The sequence below is a fragment of the Periophthalmus magnuspinnatus genome, chromosome 21, assembly GCF_009829125.3.
Source record: "Periophthalmus magnuspinnatus isolate fPerMag1 chromosome 21, fPerMag1.2.pri, whole genome shotgun sequence".
Taxonomy (NCBI): Eukaryota; Metazoa; Chordata; class Actinopteri; order Gobiiformes; family Gobiidae; genus Periophthalmus; species Periophthalmus magnuspinnatus.
Genome location: NC_047146.1, coordinates 21,475,786 through 21,498,732, shown reverse-complemented (window position 1 = coordinate 21,498,732; position 22,947 = coordinate 21,475,786). Strand labels below are relative to the sequence as shown.

At 36.8% G+C, this 22,947-nt stretch overlaps 1 protein-coding gene across 1 annotated transcript; it reads left to right on the top strand.

The window, feature by feature from the left end:
* The first annotated feature begins 787 nt into the window (after window positions 1–787).
* Window positions 788–22,637, top strand: gdap2 (ganglioside induced differentiation associated protein 2). The gene is made up of 14 exons (XM_033987425.2): window positions 788–1,017; window positions 1,681–1,890; window positions 4,239–4,378; window positions 5,363–5,516; window positions 5,924–6,012; window positions 7,117–7,193; window positions 7,451–7,610; window positions 8,995–9,151; window positions 9,228–9,304; window positions 11,309–11,385; window positions 11,498–11,637; window positions 17,748–17,802; window positions 18,276–18,419; window positions 20,386–22,637. Exons 2-14 carry the CDS (start codon window positions 1,709–1,711, stop codon window positions 20,425–20,427), a joined length of 1,494 nt encoding a protein of 497 aa, XP_033843316.1. The 5' UTR covers window positions 788–1,017; window positions 1,681–1,708; the 3' UTR covers window positions 20,428–22,637.
* Window positions 22,638–22,947: the final 310 nt, after the last annotated feature.

The window sequence follows — 22,947 nt, the reverse complement described above, 5'->3', positions numbered from 1 at the left end:
GACACCTTTTCAATTGCTTTGGCCTTGCAGGCTCAAAAACGTGACCAGATGCGAGACTGACCCGGACATCCCCTGTCAAAAAGTTATAAAATCAACAGCTTATTTCAACTATTTATTGATGCCAGTCAACGACAATAGTGTGCAACAGTGCATGTGACTTGTTTAAAATTGAATTGCATGATTTATAGCGGAAGTGTCCAGTGGTCAGCTGACTGGATGTCTGAGAGGTGTGTCAAAGTCATGTCAATGCAAACGTAGCGGAAATTAAGAAAGGTGTCAAAGCAAAATAAAAAAAAAAAAAAAAAAATCTATCTATCTATATATCTATATATCTATCTATATATCTATCTATCTATCTATCTATCTATCTATCTATATATATATATATATATATATATATATATATATATATATATATATATATATATATATATATATATATATATATATATATATATATATATATATATATATATATAGATATATAATCTAAAAAAGAATAGGGAATAAACAAACCGGCGATATATAAGCAATATTGCAATCGGCACTTGTATTGCATTTATATTTTAGTTTTCATAAAATAACTTGACTGATTCTGATTCTGATAAAATAACTTCAGTCTTTGGTGCTTTGATTAGAGCAATTAGCTAAAAATGTGTATTATGCATTTATTTTAAGCCATAATGGCTGCCTAATTATACTAATTATAGTGTATATTTTGATATAGAACCACGAAAACAGTCGCGTTACAGAGGTTTTATTTTGAAAATTCTTATTCTTTAATCACAGGTTGTTGTTGTAACTTGACCGCCACAGCAGCACTCAGCTAGCATGACGGCTAATTTGTCTCCCTTGTTAATGTAGCAGCTTTAGACTTATGTTTAGATTTTTTGGTGATGGATTGACAATTTATAATTAGAGCAAAGTGACCTAGCACACACTCCCTGATCTGAAAACTGTCGTGACAAAAATTTCTTTTTTATTTCCTATTTTTTACTAGAGCATCACCTCTGGCTGGTAGGTACTGTAACTGCAGATCCTGTGCTTATGTACCTGATTTGCTAAGTTATGTTTTACTTGGCATCTAACTAACTCAGGCTTATAAACTATTGTCATGATCTTATCTCATAATATTTCTATTTTTGGCTGGATTGAGTATTAAATAATCGTCCTGAATTTCCACTTCACAAACACAAGGCTTCATTTATTGACTTTGACTTATTACTTTTACAATACTCTTACGTAAAAAGGTTTACACGTACAAAGCCGTGTTTCAGAACTATTCTGTGGGAGTTTATGAACCCCCTGGAGTTGCACTGGGCTAAAAAAACAAACAATTAATAAAAAACTTTTTCATTTTCTTTCTATTTTATTAAGTAAATGCACTTGAAATTTCTTGTTTCAGAAGTATTAGTTGGTTAATGTTTTGTCTTATTTGCCAAATCATTATCAGTCAATATCCTCTGCATTTATAACTTTATTTGATATTTGATCACTGCTGTAACAGTAATCTTCTCTTGTTACATTTCAGGGCATTTTTATTGATTGCTATATAATATGATTTGTGCATCATACATCATACTCAGACTGTTTCAAATTGACTAATTTCTTACTTTGCATGCCTGTACATTATATAATTAGAGCAATAGAGATGAATTATGATCTTACATTTGTTTCTAGTTGTATAGAGTTGGTGTGAGAGTCAGAGATGGACCCCTTAGGAGCTCGGTCCCAGTTTGTGGATGTTCAGACCCTCCCCACGTGGCAGCAGCAGATCGATGAGAACGACCCGCAGTTTGTACAAGATCACAGCGACAGCCTGGACAATCAACAAGCCTTCCCCTCACCATTCCCCTTCTCATCCGAAATCAACCACAAGATTATCCTCCAGTAAGTCAAATTAAATTAGATTCACTGCTGATAATACATACTGTTGTATTGATTGTCCCATCTTAATGCACAGCTGTACAGAACAAATTACATAGGGTCATAGCAAGGCAAGTAACTAAAATAGTCTTTTTTAAATTTACTGGATAAAGATTTGTTTTGTTTTTGTTTTGTTTTTTTCTCCAGTTGTAATTCATTCCTATTATCACGACTTTGGACTGGCACAAAATCCATTGGCTTTTTATTCCTTTTAGATTTTAATGTTGATATAAGTATCTATAAGTTATAAAGTTAAATTTCAGCAATTTCCTTACTTTTTTTATTATCTCAAAACCATATTTATTTATTTTTGATATAGTAGAGTGGGTAACAAATAGACTCATAGCATATTGCACAGTGATGCTAGTTGCAGCCCTAAGATTCACATGTGTATGTAAGCAGCACTGGCCTGCGCTGTGTTTGACTTCAAGTTGAGATGGAGCAGAGTCCAGATCTCTTCTTAAATCCTCTTTGTGGCTGAGCACATGACCAACTGCTGCAGTTCTTTGCAAAAGTCCTGTTGTTTCTGCAGCTCGTTCATAGTGAGAGCTCACATTCTATTGCTCCAGGGCCCTCAAACTCTCGAACAGTGACAGATACTGTATTCAGCTCTGACGATTAAACTGTTCTTGACTTCACGATGGACAATCAAACAGAAATCATTGTATAATATGTAGCATTTACTCATGATTTTTATAATTAAAATTAAAATAATTAAAAGTGTAGACTGAAGTATACCGAAATACCAATGTTGCATAATAGTTTTTGTTTTGCTGTATGACTGCACATAGAATAGAAGCTAATTAAATGGATTTCTCACTATCATCTTTGAAGTTAGCGGCCCTCCTGTGAGCTGTGAGGAATGCTTTTATTACTGTTGTATCAAAGTATTTATTTGTTTATGTACTTCGCCCAATACATTGAATTCAATTAAACCTCTCCCAAATTAATCAACTATGCCAGGCAAACCTTGTGGTCAAAAAATCAAACACTATATTACTGAAGAAATTATTTGGTTTATTGTTCACTGGTGTAAAATTTACAGCAGATTTTTCCAAATTACAGCAAGTATTAGGGTATCTCTCCATCGCACTCAATGCCAAACCATGCTTCACAGAATGTTATTTTGTGTTAGCTCTGTTAGCTTTGGCCTGTGTTCTTTTTAAGGGTGAAGCAAAACATGTTCAGATTCTGAAGGCAGGATCAGTCTTGTGACCAAATGCTTTCAACACATGCTCAAGCAGTTCCTCATTGTTCTTTCCAAATATGCAGAAAAGGCTGGGAGCGATAAAACAACTTCACTCAATCAATAAAGTACGGCTACGGTATTTGGGCTAATGCTAGCCCTCCAGGCACGCTTTGATTTACTGTAAATATGTGTGTGGTCCACTAATGCAACTGCTAAGGTCCAAGAGGGCACGTAAGGTCACACATGTAAGGCCTGGTTTCAGTATGAGAAAATATTAGGACCGTTACCATAACATTTGCTGGATCGGATATCTGTTAGGCATATAAATTGAAGTAATAAAGATGATTTACTGGCTGAAGTTGGCCCAGAAAAATGCATAGTGTTTGAATTTTTAATCCCTAACCCTATAAAATTGTAGTTCCTTGAGGAATAAATAACATCTACATAACACACTTGAATCAGTTTTGTCTTATTTTATTTTTGTTGTAAGGAAATAAATATCAGCAGATAATTAAATCCATAGTATCAGAACTGATAAAGCTGGATTGTTGCAACTCTATTAACAATGAAAAACAAAATATTCTTTCTTTTGAATGGTCAAAAGTCCTCAAAATGGTGCAAGTAACAGGAAGCTGCATATTGAGGAAGTGCAGTTAGAATTTCCACTGTATGGTCCTATAGTAACACAGAGTAAATGCCAACATGAGACAATAGAGCAAATTTGTGATTACGGTAATACTTTCCCTGGGGCCAATTAAGTCTTCTGCTGTTCTCTTGCAGTGATTCACGGAACATTTTGGCTTTTTGACAATGATTTTCTGTTTAGACAAGATAGATACTTTACAAGGCTGACTCATTGAACCTCCAGTCCAGCTACTTTGGCTGCAATGTTTTACTCTAAAATAAATCACAAATTACATGAGATATTTATTCAGTGGTAAAAATAAAACTGTAGTTCACTATCCATGTGTCATAATTCCAATCATCTTCAGTGGCCTTGTACTGGCATTTAGTGGAAATGTCATCTGTCTGACTCAGTTATGTTCAGCTAGTGTATTTTCTAAAAAGCTTAAAGGATTTTTTTTTTTAATTGTTTTGGTAACCTTGTATTTTTCCTCATCAGTGTTGGAGATGTGGCCTTGTTAAACTGCACAGCCATCGTGAACACGAGCAATGAATCTCTAAGTGAAAAGAACCCAGTGTCCGACATGATCCACCACTTGGCAGGACCAGAGCTTAGAGAGGAACTGTTCAAACTCAAAGGTAAAGAAAGATAGAATAACGTTTTTTTTCTTCAAAACATATGTCCATAGATGTGTCTTTATAGTGAATTAAAATACAACTATATTTTAGTAAACGGTAAAACCATTTTGGTAATTTTTAGTATCCCCTCTCATGACACAGTCGGCCTCCTCCTACTGTAATTTTTCTAAAGCGATTTCTTACTGCTTTGCAGGGTGAGGTAAAACACCTCACTCAGTTATCAAAGAAGTGGAGTTACGTTAAATATCCTTGGGTTCTTTTTATAACATCATTTGGTGTTTTACTATGGGAGATATGGCCGACTCCTGCAAATAAAGCTCCTGAAGCAGTGGGACACTGTGGTGCCAGACACCCTTGGTTCTAGGACCACCGGTGCCAAAGAAGGGCCAGAGACATCCAGTCTGTAGAACCGTACAAAGGTATGCGGCGATGCCCAACTGGCCGCATATATCCTAGAGGGATACACCTCTGAACAGGGCCTATAAAGTAGCTACACCCCTGATGGAGTGTACCCGTATTCCCTGTGGAGATTCCATACTCCTGCAGGTGTCAGCTAAGGAGACTGCTTCAACAATCCATTGAGAAAGCCTCTGACTGGACATTGGCTTGCCCAAATGGGAAGAAACCAATGACACGAACTGCTGGCCTTTTTCAAGTTTTAAAGTAGAACAGCTATAGGCTGTATCCACCTTTGGCACAAAGGCTAGGGGTTCAACTAACCCCAGCTATTTCATCCCATGTATCTCCAGTGTAACATAGTCCTGAACTGGGAGGTGGTCTTGAGTGAGATAGCCCAGAAGCGCCTCATTTCCTTCATGCATGGAACATTTAAGGCAAAGCTGTAACCTCTCCATGTGGTAAACTGTCCACCAGAAAAGTTAGATAGTTTAGAATTTTAAATCCATCCACAAAATATTGATGCTATATACATTTCTGAGCTTTGGAAAATGTTATATTTAGATATAGTATTTTATGTGTTTGCAGGATGCCGGACAGGAGAAGCCAAACTGACCAAAGGCTTTAACCTGGCAGCACGGTTCATCATTCACACAGTGGGGCCCAAGTACAAGGCCAAATACAGGACAGCAGCTGAGAGTTCTCTCTACAGCTGCTATAGGAACGTCATGCAACTGGCTGCGTAAGAGCACGTCTTCGTTGGTCCCTTTCTTCACCAAACAGCATATTTTAGGATATAAATTATCAGAACATGTTGTATCTTTCTGCATGTGTTTCTCACATAAAATTTACTTTGATCAACAGTGTTCCCCTGACAGGTAAAAAATAACCAAATCACAGTAGGCTTTCTCAGTGGAATTATATTTCTGGGTCACACATGAGTTTTGTTAACATTAAAACCAGCTTCAGTGTAACAAAGATATTAAAAAAATATTAAACATGTCTTTGATAGGCAAAATAATCTGATTGAAGGTAAACTAAACTCTAATCTACTGATCACAATGTGTTTTATGTGCAAGAAGCCCATATTTTTAAATATAAAACTAGTTAAAATGTATGTATTTTGAGTGAGTGCATTGTTCTGTGCAGCGAGCATTCTATGGCATCTGTCGGCTTTTGTGTGGTCAGTACAACCAAAAGAGGTTACCCACTGGAGGATGCAACACACATAGCTCTGAGTAAGTGCTCCATTTAAACACACATTTATGCCTAATCTCCGCTTCATATAAAATGATTGAACTGTAATGCATGCTATATACCAACAGATATTTGGATTTTATTTCACCCATAGTGTATCAGCAGAATAGTAACAGGCTAGTAAGTTCAGTTAAATATAAGATAACAGCTGACGCCTCGCTCAGACTGCACAGCTTTTGTTGTGGTGTGACACTCACACTTGGAGCGGTGCTCTACTGTGCTGTTGCGGTCACCACCTTTGAAGCTGCTTGAACGGGACAACGTGTTCTCCCGACAACAATTTAAAGGCTGCGATGGGCTCTAGCGTCTGGCAAAAATGAACTCCCCAACAGCGCCTCCGCCAGCAGCACTGGACTGCATGGTGTGCGGTCTGAGCTCCACTCACTACTTTTAATTATACAAAATATTTGCGCCCATTGGACTCAAGCTGCACTGTGTGCAGCCTAAGCTCAGGGTGAGGACAAACTGGGGTTGACATATAGGCACACAGTCATGGGGGCAGCTTTGAACAAATATCAGCCAAGTAACATATCCCATTAATGTAGACTGTCCATCCCAAAATCTTGATTAGTTTTGTATTTATTTGACTGGGACAAGTTTCATGAGCTCATTCTCCACATTGAATCCTTCATAGTGAAGCTCCAGTGTCTGTCCCTACTTTGGTACTTGATTACTAAATCATATGACAATTGACAAATGTCTTTGTCATCTAATTAAATAAACTTATTATTTGACAGAGACACTGTGTTCCTGATTTCTAGTTCAAGTCAAAATAAATTGCCTGTTTATATTATGTTAACGTAAGATAATCATATTTTAGTACATCTGGGTTTTTTGTTAACATCCTCTTATGTCATGTTTGAACTTGAAATCACCTTTTGTAACTAGAACAATATTTTCATTACATTCATTTGAAAAGCATTTTTGATCAAATCGGTTGCCTCAAGCCCAGGGAAAAGAGTAAATTGTTACAAAAATAAGCAATACTGCTTTCAAAACTAAATGCCACAATAATACTGTATTATGCAATGTGTGTTACTTGTATATTGCTGTGCTGTTTATCATTGCGTTTTATTATGTTGTAGGGACAGTACGGAGGTTTCTGGAGAATCACGGGAACAATATTGAGACTGTGGTATTGGCAGTTTCAGAGTCTGAGGAGGTTAGCACAACTTTAGTTTGTTATTCTTCAAGTCTCTGCAATTTTACTGCCAGATGAGATTCATATAGTCTCTCTATAAACATTACAGTTGAACATTCCCAATTCAAACTGACATTGTTTTAATCACAACTTAGCACTGGTTGAATAAATACTCAAGAATACATTTTGGAAGAACAGATGTAATTCATTGTTTTTCTTGTGTTGGACGTGAAGCAAAACTTGCATATTTTGAGCACATTGTGGTCTCTGTTATTAAGGTGGTGTATAGAAAGCTGCTGCCCTTGTACTACCCTCGCTCTGAAGACGAGGAGAGGGTCTTTCTGCCCCTGATTCCCGCTGACATCGGCAACTCAGAGGGTGAACCTGTCGTACCCGAGAGGCAGATCCGAATCACAGAGAAACCAGGCACTTTAGAAGGTACACACTCTAGTCATTCCAGTGGAGAACAAGCTTGAATATTATATAAAGTAGGGTTATTTGTGTAAAATGTTCAATATTCATGTTCTCCCACAAGTTAACAATGCACACTTTCTCTGGGTGGCTTGAAAACAGCTTTGGAGTCTATATAGAACATTTACACTGTTGAGATTGACAGCCCTATGCAAAATCATACTGGAAGTGGAATTAGAATAGTGGCACCAATGGAAACTTCTGGAATGAAAATGGGGACAGTCAACTAGTTCCACCTTGTTTCTTTCATAATTTTTCATGTCGGTAACACTCAAATTTATCCAAGTTGTATATTTAGAGATAAATATTGACAGAACTGCTGTTTTTTTCTCTTACCATTTCACAATTCACTCTAACTGTTGAATCCATTAAGGGCATAACATTCTTCTAAGAAATAAGTACTTTTCTATTCCATGTTTAACCTAGTTGTGTAACTTGACGTAAAATTGTCCGTCATCTCTGCAAACTACATAAGACATGTAGGAATGAAATATGCACATTTGGATCTTTTGTGTAACAGTGAACAGACTGGTCAAACTGCTTTTCCTAACCTTTCTTTATCTTTGTCACATTTCAACCAACCATAACATTACCCCAAAGCTGGCAAACGAGGCAGGCTGGCTTTGTCATGAGAAAAATGTTGTTAAAAAAACTTTATTCTTTCTAATCAAAGATGTACTATAATTTCAAGGTATTTCTTAGCAACACAAACACCTGTAAATGCAAGCTAGACAGTTTAATATCATACAGTGGAACTTTCCAGGCAACATAATAACATCTTTTTGGAGACGAGCAAGTCGCAAATCCCTACCAGAAAAGTTTCAAAGTGCGCCTTTAATTAATCAAGTATATTTGTTGCATTTATTATATTGTAAAAATAGTTGGTTTTGAAGTCACACCAAGCAGAGCCTGAGTATTTTATTTGCAGTTTATGCGTGGAGTGTGTTGCCCTTGGGGACCTCTGGCTGGCTGTTTTCTGGCCTGAGGCTTCAAAGGCGTGAAATGTGGCTTCACAGACTGGTCCAAACCAAACAAACTTTAAGAAAAAAGAATGTATTGGTCCACACACATGCTGTTTGAATGCAGATTAAAACAATGCACACGCCTCACTGATGCATGTGGAGATAGACAAACACACTGGCGTAACATCCACATTTGTTGCCACATTTTTGAGTAAACATTCTTTAACACTAAAATATTGTTGCCTCAAGATTGTGTTGTTTCTTTAAATTAAATACACATTTTATGTTGTGTTATTCATGTGTCATAATGGATGTCTTAGTTCTGCATTATAGTCCTGTCATGTCTGATTCAGTGTGACTGTTTTCTTTCTTGCCTGGGCACTGTGCAGAGGACTCAGAGGATGACGAGGAGAGCCTGGAGGTGGACTTGGGGCAGGTGGGGACTCATGCGTTCGCTCGAATGGAGGGGGATGTTGACAAACAGAGAAAACTCATCCTTCAGGGCCAGATGTCTGAAGCAGCTGCACAGAAACAACACCAGAGGAAGTAGGGGGCATATCATTACACTATATTCATTCAATTTTTTTATTAAACATTTAAACATTTTATATTTTTCTTTCAGCTACAATCGTTGGTTGTGTCGAGCACGAGCAGAAGATCTGTCAGACATTGCTGCCCTAAAAGCCTTATATCAGACAGGTATGAAGTTTATATAGTAGGAGTTTGCAAACACTTAAGTTTAGTTTTAATATATTTTTGAAGTAAAAAAAAGAGTTTATTTTTCATTTATGTAGTTCACTCTTTTAGCCGCTAAGTGGCAGCGTTGCCAAGTGAATTCTGCCTGTGTGAGTCACAGAAGAGTTGAGAGCATGTTTGTGTTGCCATGACCTTAGAAAACCTTTCACATCTCAAATGCTGTAGTTTTCAATTGTACATTTATGTAACACTTTTGCAAAGCTGTCTTTTAAGTGATGGTTAAAGTTGATATTTTAGCACCTTATACAAATTTAGCATTTACTTTATGACTTCACTAAGCTTTTCACGACTTGTAAAACAATGCTCACATACAAAACACTATTGTATAAAGAGTGATGTAAGTGATGGTCTGTTATCTCAGCCTGTTTCTGTTCATAGTTCTGCTACAGAACTGACAGACTTGACTTTTTGAGCAAGGACAAAAGTAGAATCCAAAACCACGACTTGGACTCAGAGGATAGCATTAAAACAAAGCACAGGCCTCAGAAGAGTCTCACATGTCCCACAGAAAACAAACAGAAAATACAGATCAGCACACACACTGGAGATGTGGCTCCAAGTCTCATCATGGGACATTATTCTTACAACTGCAGCATTATGTTCAAAAGAGGGTGCATACTCTTAAGGCTGTGCAGTTAATCCTCCGAAATCTGCCTGACAGTCTCTGGAGAAATTATGAGCACTGTTTTAAATATTTGATTATGTTTATGAAATATATATTGAGTTTTTAATAAGAATAATAAAAGTGAATATTGTGATCAGTCAATACAAGAAAAAAAGTTGTGTATCTTTGACACTCAGCTGGTCATACATTAATTAACCTATTGAGCAGAAGAAGACACTACAGTACCTCAGCTTACTATCAATATAATCCAACAGATCAGTGTATGGATGTAAAACAACTTTCTCCAGCTAAACACAGACAAGTGAGGTCATTGTCTTTGGCCCACAGAAACAAAGAGAAAGTGTCAGCACTAACCTCAAGTCTTTCTCTCTCTCTTAAACCTTGAAATCTATGGGTAATAATGGACTCAGACTGAACTTTAACAGTCACATTAAATCAATAGCGTCTGCAGCTTGTTACCATCTAAAAACATTGCAAAAATCAAAGTTACTACTGTCAAAATCAGGCTTGGAGAGACTTATCCATGCAGTCTCCAGTAGGTTAGACTACTGTAACGGCCTGCTCACTGGCCTCTCCAAACGAGCGTTAAGACAGCTGCAGTACATTCAGAACGCTGCTGCTCGGGTCCTGATTAGAACCATTAAGTGCAAGCACATAAGTCTTGTGGTCAGATCTCTGCACTGGCCTCCTGTGGCTCAGAGAATAGACTTTAAAGCAGTTCTGCTCGTGTACAAGTTTCTCCATGGCCTAGAACCAAAGTACATCTCCCACATGTTAGTGCCATATGAACCATCTTGCGCTCTGAGGACCTCAGGGACCGGCCTCCTGCTGGTGCCCAGAGTCTAGGACTAAACAAGCAGCTTTTTATGCAGCTAAACCTGAAACAGTCTTCCTGAAGATGTGACACAGGCCTCTGCTCTGACAATGTTAAAATCCAGGCTCAAAACAGTTTAACTGTGCATATGACTGAAAGGTTTTTACTCTGCACTTCTCTCTTTTAAAGTACATTTTATGATAATTAGATATGTTTTGTACTGTGTTTTGTACTGTGATTTTAATGTCTTTCTTATTCTGTAAAGCATTTTAATTTCTTTATGTACAAATTGTGCTATACAAATAAACTTGCCTTGCCAATTCATGTTCAGAAACCATTTACATTTTAAAATATGATGATAAATATCTTCTTTTCACCATTCCACATTTACTGTACAAGTGTTTTTTGCCTTAGAAGAACTTCTTCTAGACTGTTATTTTTTCTTACTAATATTGTTTGATTGTCACATTTCTGTTTCTTTGTGACTTGAGTCTTCTGTGTGTCCCAGGTGTGGATATAAACGGTAGGACAGTCATGGTCTTGGTTGGACGAAACATCCCTGTGAATCTCATAGACATTGAAAAGGTAAATCAAATCTCTATTAAAACAAGCAGGCGAATGACCTCCCACCAAAAAAGGTACAGTGTATGTATTGATATCTAGACTGTTTATATATTGTATGTTTGTGTGTACATAGGCCTTATTGTACTTCATTCATGTCATGGACCACATCACAGCCAAGGAGTATGTGATGGTATACTTCCACACACTGACCGCCGAGCACAACCACCTGGACTCTGACTTTCTTAAGAACCTCTACGACATAGTAGACGCCAAGTGAGTCACATTTTAACTCAACTTTAACTATGGAAAATCCCTGCTATCTGATGTGATTTCATTTATTGAAATGATATACAGCCAAAACTAATTTATCTTTTAACCATCTTATAGTTATCTCCCCTTCTCATTTACCGTCTCTGGGTTGTTTTTGGAGTGATTCGTGCATGTTTGAGCAGTCTTTAATTGCTTATTTTTAAGACTATGTTGACGATCAATCCCCGTTTTCATTCCCACCAGCATACAGCCACTTTGTTCTTCAATTTTATTTTCTCAATTAATGATACACGGAGGATTCGGCAGCGCCACATAGTCATTTTGGTACAAATGAGGAAAAAAAATATACACTACTCGCTAATGTGATCTGCAGCTATCCATAGGAGGAACCGACAGCTCCATGACTCTTTGTTGTGTTGACAGTTACGGTGAAGTGAGCTCCAGTTGGACACTACAGTTTTCTAATGCAGGACTCGGCAGACTTATTTTTTTTATTTTAGATGAATATTATGATTTAAAATGCAAATGATAACATAATGATCCACGAGTGTAATAGATTATAGCTATATAGCAGACACAAGCACAAACTGTCTTGTTTAAAAAGCGATGCACTAGAGCACTTAAGGGAATTTCTGTACACTTTTTAGTTATGCTCTTGGTTTTACACTACTGTTTATGGTTGCATATTTGTTTTAAAATGTATTTGGTTTGCATGTTTTGTATGTTGTTGTATGTAAGTTTTTCAGTTTGGTATAGTGGGATCGTGAACCTGCCTATTATGAAAAACTATGTAGTCAATTGTCAAATGACATCAAATCAGTCTATAGTATTATAACACTGTAGTCTAGTCAATGGAGCTTGTGGGGAGCATGTAAATTACTATAATGAACATGCAGAATTTTGCTGTAACGTAGCAAGTTCAAAAGCCTTGTCGCCAATAGAAAGAATTCGGTTGAACAGTTGCGGATTTTCCTTCCGTAGCTTTCAAAATACCACACAATCAATAGCAAAAACATCCCCCCCATCTGAGGCTGACATCACCACACAATAGAATCACATCAGTTTTACTCAAATAAACAAGTACAAAGGTTGGACTTGTTCGTGACCTGTTTGAACAAGAGATCGACAGAACTCTGCTTCCCACCTGCCATTTGGTACAATCACTCAGTTGCCAAAAGTTAGTGCTGTGAACGTCTTGAGACACAAACCAGAAAACCAGCAAAGCTCTTTATCATGTTACATCAAAGCCTTTTAAATGAGATTCAAACAGGACCATATGAGTTTTGGCTTTTTCCTATTGGCCTCAGTTTGGCAAACAGACTATGACTATGACAGTTGTATTTCACTGTAGGGCATCGTCTGTAACCCTCTACGTGACCAAAGTTTGCTAAAGTATTAATGTGATTTGGCTAACTCGGTTGGCTTGGATGCATGTCCGGTTTGTAGCATCCAGATCTGCAAATCAAATGTACAAGATGGTGGTGGGTCTGTTTTGTTTTAACAGAAAAATACTCGCATACACAGAAATACCAGATGTGTTATAGTCCTTGGCAGTTTCCTGGCCTTCTCCTGTGAGAACTTATTGATACCCAATTCCTCATACTTGATTAGCTTTGAACCCACGTCAGCTGAATTCCCTTGACGTGGCCCATAGTTGACCTTTGTATGACCTTTGTATGACCAGTGTTGCGAAGTAACTGAATATGTACCAAGAATACATTCTGAATACTAAATTTGAGTAAGTGTATTCTGGTACTTTTTCATTTGGTGGTATTCAGAATGCAGTTATTTTTAAAAAACGAAGGAATACATGACGGGACTTGATCACACGATTTAGGCTTCAAACTGCACACATGTAATGAGAAAAATATAAAACACTGCTCTTTTTGTCTATGCAAGTGTGATTTTTCCTTCTCTGATCAGCGATAAACAAACAGGAAAACAAATCCTATGTTGCGTGTTAACAATATAATTTAACTGCAACCATAAGTGAAAGTATTCAGAATCCAGTACTCTAATTGGACCATGACTTGGATTATGCTTTAATGCAACTAAATACATTTTCAAAGTATTATTCCTATCACCTTTGTTGCACTTCTAATTTTGACTTAAGCAAAAGTAAAAAAGTCCCAAAGCTGTGACTGGGCTCCTTCAGTGAAACTTTTATGAATACCACATTTAGTGTTTTAAAAGCCAAATTTTGACTCCAAAGTTACACAGCATTCTTTATTCTTATGCGGATATAGACTCATGGATTTGTCAAAAAGATGTCAACAACACAAACATGAAACGCCTCTTGAACAAAGACAGAACAATAAATACTGTGGATTTTTCACAGACCTGTTTAAAATAGATTTCAGCTAAAGATTCTCACAGAACAAAGGGCATTTATTTTAAGTTGAGTAGCAAAATGTGTAATTTATTTAGGACGTCACTGGAGCTTCCTGTGTGAATTGGAAACCCCTGAGTCATTACCCCACTTTCCTAACGTGGGTTAGTTTAATCTTTTTGAATAACGTATGCACAAAAACTGTATGTGGCATATCTTTTTATCGGATCTATATACCAAAAAAATCTATAACTTTTTGATGGGCCAAAAAAATAGAATAATCTTGTGATTGTACGGACAAAAACTGCACAGTGAAGTTACAAATGCTGAGTGTAAAATCATCATTATGTCAAGATAGTTTGGTTAATTGATACAGGTCACAATTAGAGGGGCTCCGATCGATCAGTTATTCGCAAAATGGGCCGATCAGACATACTAATCAGCCATATAGGTAACTGATGGGCAGCTAAAACTCATATTATTGGCAAATCAAGGCAAGTTTATTTGTATAGTACAATTCATACACAAAGTGCTTTACAGAATAAGAAAAACATTAAAATCACAATACAACAAATCAAAACATAAATAATCACAAATAATTATCATAAAATGAACATTACAAGAGGAGTTCAGAATAAAAACCTTTCAGTCATGCACAGTTAAACAGAACCGTTTTGAGCCTGGATTTAAACATTGTCAAAGTAGAGCGCCATGTTTAGTCCTGACCCCTGAAATCCTCAGAGTTCATATGGTTGATATGGCACTAACATGTGAGAGATGTACTTTGGTGCTAGGTCATAGAGACTTGTTCACAAGCAGAGCTGCTTTAAAGTCTATTCTCTGAGCCACAGGAGCCAGTGCAGAGACCTGAGCACAGGACGCATGTACTTGTACTTCCTGGTTCTAGTCAGGACCTGAGCAGCAGCGTTCTGGATGTACACTTTTTTGGTAAGGCCATTGAGCAGGCCGTTACAGTAGTCTAACCTACTGGAGACAACTGCATGGACAAGCCGCTCCAAGGTTTAGACCAGAGGTGCCCAAACTTTTTTTATTTTTTTATCGAGGGCCACATCTCAAAACATATTCGAAGCGGATTGCCACAGACCGGTGATCAATGCAGGTCTGTATCACAATGCAATGTGACATTTTGAGGTTATAGTGGTAGAAATAGTTTAATGTGCTGTTAAAGGTACTACTTATGATCAACTGGGCCGGTTCAGCAGGAGGCCTGAGGGCCACATTTGGTCCCCGGGCCATAGTTTGGACATCACTCATTTAGACAGTATATCATCAGTTTGATGATAAAATGCTGCAGATGTATATTCCAGTTTCTATGGGGGGCCTTTTTTACTTTGGAGGGGCACCATTATCACTTCTATTAATGGGAAACACTGGTACATAGTGGTTGTCAAATAATACCAAACCCAAAAAGTTGTCGATACTAAAACTACTATCAAAACTAGATCATCATTTGTGGTATCAAAAGTGGTTTAGCGTTTTTTCCTTACTATTCTAATTGACGTGTCGTGGCAACACTACTTCAAAAACTTTAACTAGACGTGAAATATTTAGTAATAAATGTTATCTAACGATTCATAAAATGTTTAATTTTAGTTCCTCATGGTCACAGTGGCTTTGTACTGGTTGAGGTCATTGCTTGGATATGTGAGATGGTGCCACAGCTTGAAAGACTTGTTCAGCATGTTTGCCAGATCAACATCTTGTTTTACCACAGATGAAGTTTGGCTCCAAGTGTCTTACCAGAGCAACCAATACCAGAAATCACACACAGAGTTTCCGAAGCGCTCCGGTTTAAGAGCAGAGTTTGTCATGACTTGAGACAGAGCCTACAACCAAGACTGAAAGAAACATGAATGAAAATCTATTTGTAATCAGTGGTAAAAAGTTACTCAAGTAAAAGTATCACATGATCTATTTAAGTACTCAGTTAAAAATGTACTTTAACAAATTAACAACACTTGTGTGAAATACTTTTACTTTATACTCTTAAAGTGTTACATGTCACGATATTGATTAAAATTATACATATTTTGGTCAACAGTAGCAATATGAATAAATTTCTTAAGTTTTCTTATGAATTTTGTGTATTTGCTGTTTGTTCGCTCAAAGCTGAAGCTTGAGCTCAAACTTTAGTCTGGATGTAAAAATAACCGCTTAGATCATATGAAAAGTACTTTTTAATTTTGAGTAAAAAGTAAAAGTTTCCACTGTAAAATGTACTTAAGTAAAGAAAGGAAGTCAGTAAGAGGCAGGTACTTCGATACCTGCCACCACTGATTGCAATTATTTATAAATAAACACTGTCCATTTGCAAATCCCTTGAGCATTATATTACACTACATATTAAAAATAAATCTGACTATAAAAAGTAAAGTAAATGAATGTCTGTGTTGTGTAGACCAAATACACCATACAGAAATGAATGCTTTGAACTTATATGAATGCAGTATATTTAACACTTTAAATGCCAACATTATCGTCAAACAGAATTCAGGTCTAAATTATTTATCTGTATCACTCATTCAGTATCTAGAATATTTATATTAAAGCCCCACCGTGTAACTTTTTTAGTGCAATAAAAACACTCAAAAGGATAAAGACGGTACATACATTCTTACTGTGAGCGGGCTTCTCCACAAACCTGACTCTTATTTAGCCTGGAGGATGGAGTCTTGCTTCTTTCCATGGAAATGTTGTTCCTTTGGTTATAATATTCTATAGTAAAGTGTAAAACTTTGTAATGTTCTATTACGGAATCATGCAGGTGACATGGCACCAACAAAAATGCAGTGTTGCTTTTAACAGAACATGACAGTAGAAAAAAGTTGATGTTTGTTGCTGGTTTCTAAAGGATTTTCTTGATAATTAAATTTCAAATGATGTAATTTGTCGGCTAAGTCATCCTTTAGTCACATTCTGTGAGCCGTCTCGTCTGTCGTCTCGTCACAGTCTCTGTACGCTCTGATGGACACAGGAGGTGTGTTGTGTACTCGGCAAAGCCAAGGTTCTCAGATAAACTGGTCTTGTCTCTTTGACCCGTGTGAAATGAACTGTCAAATGAATTTAGCTTGTCGTACAAACGCAATACAATATTTACTCTGCAGCTCAGCTCACATCCCGCAAGACAAAGTAACTCTCTGTGGTAGGAACTGACAGTTCTGCTCCTCTACCTCATTTATTGTCACAGACTATTTAATAAAGTTTTCAATATACAGTATGAGCAAAAATCTAAGGTCCTGACCAGAAAGTCTGTGTTTGTGTAACTTTTTGTAAATAAACGAGGGATACACTGTTCTACATGTGCAGTCATTTTATTCCTGGTGAAAATATCACTCATCAAATGTAACTGACCATAGCATTTTATTCTAATCTTAAATCAGTTTTGTAACATCTTGTGTTGATTTAGAATCACTCCAAAACCAACCAACTTATTTCAAGTCAATCCAAATAAAACAGTTTTTGTAAATGTATGTTTTGAATGAACCCGAAAACCTTCTGATGTTGAGCTTTTTTTACTAGTGGAATAAGAATATCACACATTAGGAATCTTCCACTATAAACAATTAATAGATTTTACCCACAATGCACATTTTGACCTAGTTTCCAGGTCGGGATACCCCTCGTATCTTTTTACTCTAGGCTCAACCTAAATGACCTCTGCTCTTTGTCAGTTGTTTTTGGCTTTGGTTTTGTTGGCATGCATTGCACAAACTGAGTTGTTCTGAATATCTTGTGCGTTCACACTTCTCTTTTTGTTTTACAGGTATAAAAAAAATCTAAAGGCCTTTTATTTTGTGCATCCATCGTTTCGCTCCAAGGTGAGGTCCTGTGTATTTTGACTGACTAAAGCAGTCATAATGGAACCTGCAGCCGTATGTTCAGGCCTAGAACACTCGATCAATATTTACTCTAAGAAGAGAATCAATATTAGACTAACCAAAGCAACATAGTACAAATGTCTAGAAGCATCAGTGTCTGGAAGGTTCAGTATCTACGATTTAAAAGAAGCTTGAAAAAAGTATTGGAAACAAATCAGCTCAACAGAGTCAAGCACACAAAAAAGATTATTCACCATAGAGTCATTTATTTTCTTCTGACAGTCCAAAAAGTAAACTCAAAACAGTTACGTTCAAACATTTGTATTTTTCTTGTGTAATCCTATAAGGTTTTTGCAGTTCCAATCCTTTTACTTGAGTACATTTTTGGCTACTCTACCACATTTTTTTATAGTTGTCATTAATATTAGATGATACCTAAATGAGAGTTACGTTACATGTGTTTGTGTACGCAGGTTTCCACTTGGTTTTTCACCACATTCAGTGTTTCGGGGATCAAAGAGAAGGTGCGTTACCTTGACAACCTGCAGCAGCTCTTCCACTGCATCAGACCTGAGCAGATCGACATCCCTCCTTTTGTCTTGGAGTACGATGAGCGGGTAAGCACTTACAAAAACGTGTTAAACTATGATACGTGAAATAGTAGTTGCTGACTGACAGCTGTGGTTGTAACTGTAACACAACCTTTAGCGAGTGTCTGGTGACTGTTGATTCAAACACAATTCAGACCAAAATTATTTATTCAGTATCTAGAAAGATTATATATTATATAGACGACGTGGCATCTCCAAAAATGACAGTGTTGCTTTAAACAGAACATGACAGTAGAGAAAAATTGTTGTTTGTTGCTGAAAGGCTTCTGGAAATGTCTTGTGGACTTTTCCGATTAGCTGTTATATAAAGTATTTGTTTTAGTCAAAATGTGTTTTTGTGAAGAAAGTCTATCATCTGTAAGGCTTGTTTAAACCCCTGACAAATTCAAAACTTAGATCACATCAATTACAAATACGGGGCAATAACCGAAAATAACTGATAATAACTGAAAATTATACTGTATTGTAAATAATAGGCAGACTGATGATTTTGACAAGAATGCATAACTGTTTTGTTCTGGAGTTTTTTTGTATCTAAGTAACAATAATGAGATTAGATTTTTGCGGTATATTGCAAATTTTTAACTGTAAATGTATAAAATATTGAGATTCAGAAGTGCTTTGAACCGCAATAGCCACTAGGTAACTTTTCTGCTTTTTCCTGTTTGTCTGCATGGAGATTATATTCCTCTGCCTGGAATGTTGCACTGTATGGAATGAATTGTGTCTACCTACATGGAGACAAGCAGGTGATACTATCAGTACTATCAGGTCACGTTACAGTCAAGAACTGCTTACTGTAAGAATGCATGCCTTTCCAAGTTACTTTAGATAAATTTACTGAAATACTGTTGAGAATTCCAGGAAGATGAGTAACATCTCCACTGAGATGAAGACGTGGTCGACAACTAAAAAGTTACATAGTTCAGTTTAAGATTCTACACATGTCATTGGTGGAAGATGAGTTACATGGACAAGATTTCCCTAGATGCTACTACAAAGCCTTTGTGCTGCTGTTGGGAGTAGAGTAAATCCGATACGCAGCTATCACAGAGTTTACTGGAAGCACACACATTCACAGCCAACAAAACCCATTGTGTCTTAATGAAAACCTTACTCTCCTCTACTTCCAGTAAACACAAACAAGAAGTAACAAGTAGTGTGCACACATTTGATTGCTGTAGACATGTCAACGCTCCGGGTCATTCTTGCCTCCATTGCATATCTAAGGAGATGGTCCAGTTGAATCTACCTGTTAAAGGGCATTGAGTTCACTCTTGCTGTCTGTGGACCTGCTGTGCTTTAATTGGCTGGCCTTGGACCTCTTTGGCTGGTGTTCTGGTGATTTGTAGCTGAGTAAGTGTGCGGCCGATTGTTTAAAAATGTGTTTTTGGATCTGCATCTGGTTCCTCTCACCTTTGGTTACTTTACTTTTGTGTCCTGAGGTTTTACTGGATTTTATATAGGTTTGATTTCATGGGGAGATGCATTTGGGTGCACTTTGGTTAGGTTTCAGAACATGGTTGATTTAATGCATCTGAGTCCATTGCTTTTTATAAATGAAACAGAAAGATCACTGTCACTTGATACTATTAGACTTTTACAATTAAAACAAGATTTTACACAGAACAAAAATAGCATTGTTTTTAAACTCATAAACTCATCTAGATTCATTTTACTGCATGGTTTCAGATGACATCACAACATACTATTTAATGCAGATAAATACATTAAATATTGTTCAAATGTATTTTTGGTTGTAATACAAGAGGTTAATGGATCTATTCACTGACAGAAATCATCAGGTCAAACATTTGTGAATTCATCTTTTGGATACTTCCATCTGGCAGAATGACATCATTACAGAATAGAATCTGACCAACACTAACTAACAACACTTAAAGGATTTGCCATTGCCTTGTGAACCTGAATCTCTTGTTCTTTCCCTTTATGAGATGTCTCTGTTCCTCAGGTGAATGGGCGTTACAGCAGACCACAGTCCTCTGGCCTGTGACACAGTGGGACGTCCCACTGCAGTGGACCTGGGGACTCTGTGAGGGATTCTCTTTGTGCTGATGGGACAGAGGTAACACACAGCCTGTATTTAGCAGTGTGTGGCTTCTCCACTGCAGAAGATTTAAGGACCACATGGTTTCTGCCTTACACCGAAAGCTCTTATTCTCAGACATGCCTAAACATGAAAATACAATGTAGTGTTGCTCAATACACTTTCTATGGGACTCTCAGAGAGGATTAATATGCTGGACATAGATGTGGGAACATTACAGCTGTCTGAAACAATCTGCATCATCCAAACAGGAAGAAGAGGACACACGGTGTTTTGAAAACTAAAGCGATTCCTCTCTCTTGGTCACATACAGCAGATGATAAACTTGTGCTGCTGTGGAGGGCCCATGTTCTTCACCTGTAACTCTGAAACAGGACCTTGCAAAGAACAAACTGTGTACCAGACACAATAGTACCACATATCAGAGGTTTTTGTATTTGATAACTGCAGTTTAAAAACACCAAAGTTACACTGTCAGCAATACAACTCCAAAAAACACCGTGGAAACCAACCATGTTTGAAGCAAGTGTGCAAAATGTCCATAGAGATGCATTTGAAAAGAATAATGGATTAACCCAATAAGATGCTGTGTGTCACTACTGATAAATACAATGATGAGTTTATATTGTCAGAACACTTTTGAATAAAGTTTAAATTTAGTATTTAGGGGGTCTACATGTATGTGTATGGCAGAATGTTCATCACTTACCATGGTGGCACAATGCATATATTAGTAAACTCAACCAAAAAGAAAACATACAAAATAGATTCAAACAACACATTTTCTGTAGCCTGTGATCAATACGAGCATCCATGGTCCTGTTCAGGTGTTTGATTTTCAGCCAGAAGTTGAGAGTGACTAACTGAAAAACTATTAGCTAAAACTGTGCTAGCTAGCTTGTGACTGTAATGCTATTTGATAGGGACTTCAAATAGCATTATAGCAAATCAGCTCACCTGTTGTAGTTCCAACAAAGTCAGTTCTTTTTGGTCAGATTATGTTAAAATAAAGATCAGATTAAAATCTAACCTTTAGTTAGCATTACAGGGAATCATCAGGGAATATTGATTACAACAGCTGCAAAATATCAATAGTTAAAAGGGGGCATGTAGTGTCCCTTCCATGTTTCTATGGTCCATCCTCACTGAAAAATTCTGGAAAAGGTTTTGCTCAGAAGTGGAGGTTTCTGGATGTTTCACACCTGAGTCTGGTTGAGATCAAGCAAGGACGTCAGAGAGAGCAGAGCTCCGACAGGGTGTGGACTAAAACCTTTCACATGGGAAATCCTAAATGAGATGTGTCATTTATTTATAACCTGTTTCATTTGGTTCATGTGGACAACATTTAATTTGACTCAGATGCAGATTTGGAAAAAGTAAAACATTCCACCACAGGGACACTAATCCAAGAGGTCTTCTTTCTTTGAAGTCAACTAAATATAAATATATAAATATATGTATGTGAAAATTGGCTCCACACTTTACAGCCTCTGTGTCATAGGCAAAACGTGAGTCCTTGATGTCAAAATTGAAATTTACATGCTCCAAATTGTGTCACCAGTATTGTATCTATGAGTTAGTTTTGAAATATAATGTGAAATGTTCAAGGATTGTTGTTCTTTTAAAGAAGAAAATCACAGAATATATTTATAAGAAATGCAGTTTTTTCAGTCCTTTCAATACTGATCTCTATATGCAATCACTTTAAGTTTGTGCATGAATTTGGTCATTCCAGTATATAGCTGTGGTTGGAATAATTACTGAACTGTGTTACTGTAGTTTCTCTTTGCTGGGGAGTAACATGGAGGACTATCAAAGCAATCATTGTTCAAAAGTGAAATACATTCCGATTCACCACTGAAGGCATCTCTGAAGATCTGTTATTTGACTTAAAACTATCTCAACTCACTACCAAAAAAGGATTTCTACTCATTTATTCCACAGATTAAATGAATCCTCTTAGTTCATTTTACACCGGTACTCACCTTGGTACTCACTAAAAACCATTGAATCCTAGTTGTGTTGTCTGATTGTGAATATTTCTGAATGTAAATATGAACTATAATGAGCCAAATCTTGTTTATTTGTAATATTATTATATTGTTTATATTAAGTGCTGGAGAAAAGGATAGACACAATAAATTGTTTTTAACACGACTGCTCTTAAATGGAGTTTTTTATATATATTTTATACATCTGTACTGTGTAAACAGCATTACCAGTCTGTGACACTGAAAGAAACATCTTCAAATGAGTTGATAAAAAACTATTTCACATTTTTAAATAAAGGTTTTTAATGTTTACATTTCATATTTTGGTTCTCTGGCCAATTATCCAATCAGAAAACCAAATAAGCCCCTCACTTTTGGTAAACTCGCTATAAGTACATCTGTACTGCCTATGGAAAGTATAAATCATGGTGAAACTATGCAAAATGACAAATTATATAGGTCATTGATAACAAGA

Coding starts and splice junctions, on each gene's coding strand:
- gdap2 (XM_033987425.2), top strand. CDS start 1,709: ATGGACCCCTTAGGAGCTCGGTCCCAGTTTGTGGATGTTCAGACCCTC. Junction 4,379..5,362: donor GGAACTGTTCAAACTCAAAG/GTAAAGAAAGAT, acceptor ATGTGTTTGCAG/GATGCCGGACAGGAGAAGCC. Junction 17,803..18,275: donor ATCCATCGTTTCGCTCCAAG/GTGAGGTCCTGT, acceptor TTGTGTACGCAG/GTTTCCACTTGGTTTTTCAC.